The following is a 4868-nucleotide window of genomic DNA, read 5'->3' as shown; positions in this document are numbered from 1 at the left end:
CTGTTTTAATCAGCATAATTGAAAGGTCAAATATCTATGCCTCTGAGGAGGCAAGACCCCCACAGCCCCTAGGGAAAGGGCTCTAAGTTATAAAGTTTTCTTATTTTACATGTCGTGTTTGTTATTGGGAAGTAAACGGACATTTTTCAGGACGAGGGAATTTCATGGGGGGGGGGGGGGGGGTCCACGGGAAAAATTCCAAGGAACTTTCCAAGGAGTAATTTTCGTGACGGGGAATTTTCCATGGAGGGGAGAGGGGGAGAGTACGATATTATTTGAAAAACAATCAAAAACCAAATAAAAAAACAAGTTTTTCAGCTGAAAGTAAGAAGCATAATTATGACATAAAAAGAACATAGATTATCCTGTTTATGAGGGGATAATTTATATATGACTTTTTGTCCAAATTCTATGAGGAAAATTCCTGAAAAACAAGGGTCGCTAGATTAAATATGAAGTATATTTTAAATAATAAAAAAAATTAGAATGAAGAACGAGGTATTGAGGAGGGGTCTTTCCCGTAGATACGCACTAGTTTCTGTTCGTTTTAAGTTTTAGTGTTGCTTTTTACTTTAAGATGAAAAACTTTTTTTTTAATTTAATCACTGAAAGGCAGAATCAATTCTGAGGAGAAAATGTTGACATGGTGCTGATTTTAGGGGTTTTTCCGCCGTCCAATTGTTAGCTAACAATGTTAGCTAACAAAAATTTGTTGAACGACGGAAAGAGAATTGTTAGCTAACAGAAAAAGTTAGTTCATAATTCGCAGAAACATGATATTGGGCAGGAAATTCAAAGAAAAATTCTAACCAAGATAGTGTTGCTGTGAGTTTATCTCAGATTGGGGTATGCTATGGCATTTAGCGGTCACCCTTCCGTCCACGCGCTGGTGTAGGAATCATGATGTCGCCACTTGCACTCAAAGCAATGGCGAACTGGACACCAGTTAGCGAACGTATATTGACAGCTCATTTCGCATCTAATCACACAAATATGACCATCATCGCCTGCTATAATCCGACCAACGTAGCTGATGATGAGGAAAAAGATGCTTTTTACAACATGCTACAATCGGTCACCAAAGACGCTCCCAGGCACGAATTAATCTGTTTTGTTGGCGATTTAAATTCTAAAGTCGGTGCAGATCGTCAGTACTGCCCTGAAGTTCTAGGCCCACATGGCATCGGAGATATGAATGGAAACGGTGCACTCCTAATTGACTTTGCCCTAAGCAACGACTTGGTGATAGGCCGGACAAAAAACCAAATCGATCATTTCCTCATATCAAGACGCTGGAGAAGTAGCCTGCTCGACGTGAGGGGCTTTCGAGGAGCGGACGTGAATTCAGATCACATCTTGATGATAGCCGAAGTAAGAATTAAACTGAAAGATCAGAAACCGAAAACCAACACCACGACACACAAACAGTTCGACACTGATAAGATGAAAGATCGTGATATCCACTGAAGCTTCTGCATATCACTACATAACAAATTTGAAGCGTTAAACCTGCTCGGTGAAGCTGAAGACTCTAGTGTTGAAAACATATGGATCTCAGTGAAAAGTGCATACCATGACGTCACGAAGGCCAGCCTTGGCTTCAAGAAAAGAAAGAAAGAAAAATGAATATTGGACGACACCTAGAAATGTATCGGTAAACGCAAGAAGACCCGGACGCTTATCCTAAACATGTTGAGGCCTGAACAAAAAGCCCAGTTACAGCTCCGTTACAAAGAAGAGGGTAAGGCGGTTAAAAGAAGTGCACGTAAAGACAAAAGAAATCCTATCGAGGAAAAAGCAGCACTTGCAGAAGAGGCTGCTAAGAAAGAAGACTCGAAAACGGTCTATCGACTAACGAATGAGATAGTCGGAAAGAAAACAAACCGAACATCCCTTCTAAAAGATGAAAATGAGGACGTAATCTCGGATCCACAGAAAGCTCACGAGATGGGCCTCGCATTTCGAGAGTCTTAAATAGACCCAGACCTGACGATCCAGAAGTAATACCTGACAAACCGTTTTTACAAATTGAAGTAAGTGCTGAGCCCCCAAGCACTGAAAAAGTGACGACAACTGTGAAAAAGCTGAAAAATGGACGGACACCTGGAGTAGTTGGGATCACGGCAGATATGCTGAAAGCGTCCCTTCGAGCCTGCATAACCGTTTGGACTGCTCTCCTAGTGGCCATCTGGAATAGCAAAAAAGTTCCAAAAGACTGGACCAAAGGTATACTAGTAAAACTCTTCAAGAAAGGCGATGCACTAGTCTGTGACAACTTGAGCAAAATACTAGCCACAGTTATACTAGAACGCCTAAGAGCAGCCCTAGATTCACACCTCAGAGAAGAGCAACACGGGTTTCGAACTGGTAGGTCTTGCTCTGACCTTATTCTCATTCTGAGGCTGATGATGGAAGAGTCAAGAAAATGGAACAAAAAGATGTACCTGCTCTTCATTGATTTTGAAAAGGCTTTCGATTCTATCGACCGAAATACTTTATGGAAGATTCTAAAATATTAAGGAGTACCTGATAAACTAGTCAAAATGATAATTGCACTTTATGAAGATAGTAAATGTTGCGTTCGCACAGAAAATGGGGAGACGCGTTTCTTCAAGATAATGTCTGGAGTCAAACAAGGTTGTGTCCTATTCCCGTTCCTGTTTGTCATTGTAATGAAATATATTCTACGGCAGTTTTCAGGCTGTGGAGTGAAGATTAGCAACCAGCATATCTCGGATCTGGACTTCACAGATGACGTTGTTCTTCTCGAAGAAGCGATACAGCGACTGCAGTTGCTACTCGACACCATAGATGAAATGGCCAAGAAAAGTGGGACTTGCAGTGAATGTCAGTAAGACAAGGAGCATGGTCACATCTGACTCCCCGCTGATAATAAAATACAGGGGTAAAGCAATTGACCATGTCAAAGAATTTAAGTATCTTGGGAGCTGGATTGAATATGATGGTGAAATAGCTAATGAAATTAAGAGGAGAAATGGACAGGCGACATCGACTTTTAATAAATTGAAACCAGTTTGGCGCAGTAGTAAATACTCTCATCGGCACTCTTAAGTTAAAAAATTATCTTAGAACGCTTGTAGTCTGAAAAAACCTAACCGTAATAATAATACTGTCATAATTGATCGAAAAATGAGACTTCCTTTAATTTCCACTCAATGAATAAAAAATAAAATGGCCAAGAAAATAACATGTTACAAATTATCCACATCTTTCTCTAACTTCCTTATAATTGCTGCATATATTGCCATATATTGATAGATCTGTATGTCAAAAGGTGATGATTTCGAAGAAGCCCTTGTAATATAATAAAACATGTACAACCAAAGATGTCATAACTAAATATAGCAAATCAAAATTATCAACAATTTCCAATCCACAAAATTATAAAAAAAAGGAATCCAGCATTGGAGAAAAAACTACAGTGCAATAAATAAACGATTAATAGTCCAATTTAAAATTAATTTAGAACCTAGGTTACAGTATGCCATGGTTTGTAAATCAAATTCTTTGAAAGTTTGCTAAATTGAGATGTAACTAAGCATTGAGCTTGCCAGGTCTTGTTGTAGCAAAAAAAGAAGAATATTTACGAAGATAGTAGATACATCCCCCTCGGATGGTAGATCTTTTTCCACTCTTCTATAAGAAGGTCATCCCACTCTTCAGATTTTTTACTCCCCTTCCAGATTAAAGAAAAACCACCCTTATGGTATTTCGTTAAAAAAAAACGAAAAATAGACACTTTGCCCCCCCCCCCCCACCACATTTAATACATTTTGTCCCCTCAACCTAACATTTGAATTGGTTAAATTGGTGCAATTGGCTGTCATACAAGGATAATTGTTCATGCAAGGATGGTTGTTCTACAAAAAACTTTCTTTGTCCCAGTGTCAACCACATTTTCTAAAACCACTAATAGGGTATGGGTCATCATTATCGTCAAACAATAATCAAAATTCGTGTTACCAGCCTACATTCTGTTAGTGCTGAAGCGGTTAGCTTTTCAGGGATTTCTTGAATATGGTCTTGTATGCAAATAGCAGGATGTCGTTGCAACAAGTTTTAAGAATGTCCAGGATACGCGAAGTCAGGAAAATAAAGTTTTTATTTAGACACTCTGAAGTTAAAAAATTATCTTAGAACGCTTGTAGTCTGAAAAAACCTAACCGTAATAAGACTGTCATAATTGACTGAAAAATGAGACTTTCTTTAATTTCCACTCAATGAATAAAAAAAAAAAAAATCCAACGTTAAAAAAATCCGCAGTATGAAAAATGTATCCATTTTTAAATTAATTTAGAAGCAAGATTATAATTTGCTACAGTTTGTTGTTTACTGCTTTTGCTAGACCGCCAAATTATGATGTAACCAAGCATCGAGGTTTCCGAATCTTATAGTCACAAAAAACACAAAAAGATAAGAACACTTATGGACAGTGACGTACTTCAACAATTACCTCCTATATTTTTAGTCAAATTGTACAACTAAATTACATGTAACAGATTTACAAATTAGATCTTACTAGGTAAAGGGACGGTGACTGACGACCAATTGTCAAAGGAGTGGGCGGCGAGATACGAGGAAGTTGATTTGTAATGCAAGGTGGAGGAGCACCAGATGTGGGCTATGCATACGACTTGGTGATAGGCCGGACAAAAAACCGAATCGATCATTTCCTCATATATAGGCGCTGGAGAAGTAGCCTGCTCGAGGTAAGGGGCTTTCGAGTAACGGGCGTGAATTCAGATCATATCTTGATGATATCCAAAGTAAGAGTTAAACTAAAAGCTATGAAACCGAAAAACAACGCCACAAAACACAAACAGTTCGACACTGATAAGATGAAAGAT

General features: G+C 38.6%; 2 protein-coding genes across 2 annotated transcripts; both read left to right on the top strand.

The window, feature by feature from the left end:
- The first annotated feature begins 903 nt into the window (after positions 1 to 903).
- Positions 904 to 1467, top strand: LOC148954168 (protein CFDP2-like). The gene has a single exon (XM_089086187.1). The coding sequence runs from the start codon at positions 904 to 906 to the stop codon at positions 1465 to 1467; it is 564 nt and encodes a 187-aa protein (XP_088942313.1).
- Positions 1468 to 2129: 662 nt separating this feature from the next.
- Positions 2130 to 2519, top strand: LOC148954167 (uncharacterized). Its single transcript, XM_089086185.1, has one exon. It carries the CDS (start codon positions 2130 to 2132, stop codon positions 2517 to 2519), a length of 390 nt encoding a protein of 129 aa, XP_088942311.1.
- The last annotated feature ends 2349 nt before the right edge of the window (positions 2520 to 4868 follow it).

This window comes from Artemia sp. Qi Xiang Cuo, chromosome 3 (assembly GCF_049724085.1).
Source record: "Artemia sp. Qi Xiang Cuo chromosome 3, ASM4972408v1, whole genome shotgun sequence".
Lineage (NCBI taxonomy): Eukaryota > Metazoa > Arthropoda > Branchiopoda > Anostraca > Artemiidae > Artemia > Artemia sp. Qi Xiang Cuo.
The sequence above is the reverse complement of the archived record's forward strand: the minus strand, read 5'-3'. Positions and strand labels throughout refer to the sequence as shown.

Coding starts and splice junctions, on each gene's coding strand:
- LOC148954168 (XM_089086187.1), top strand. CDS start 904: ATGTCGCCACTTGCACTCAAAGCAATGGCGAACTGGACACCAGTTAGC.
- LOC148954167 (XM_089086185.1), top strand. CDS start 2,130: ATGCTGAAAGCGTCCCTTCGAGCCTGCATAACCGTTTGGACTGCTCTC.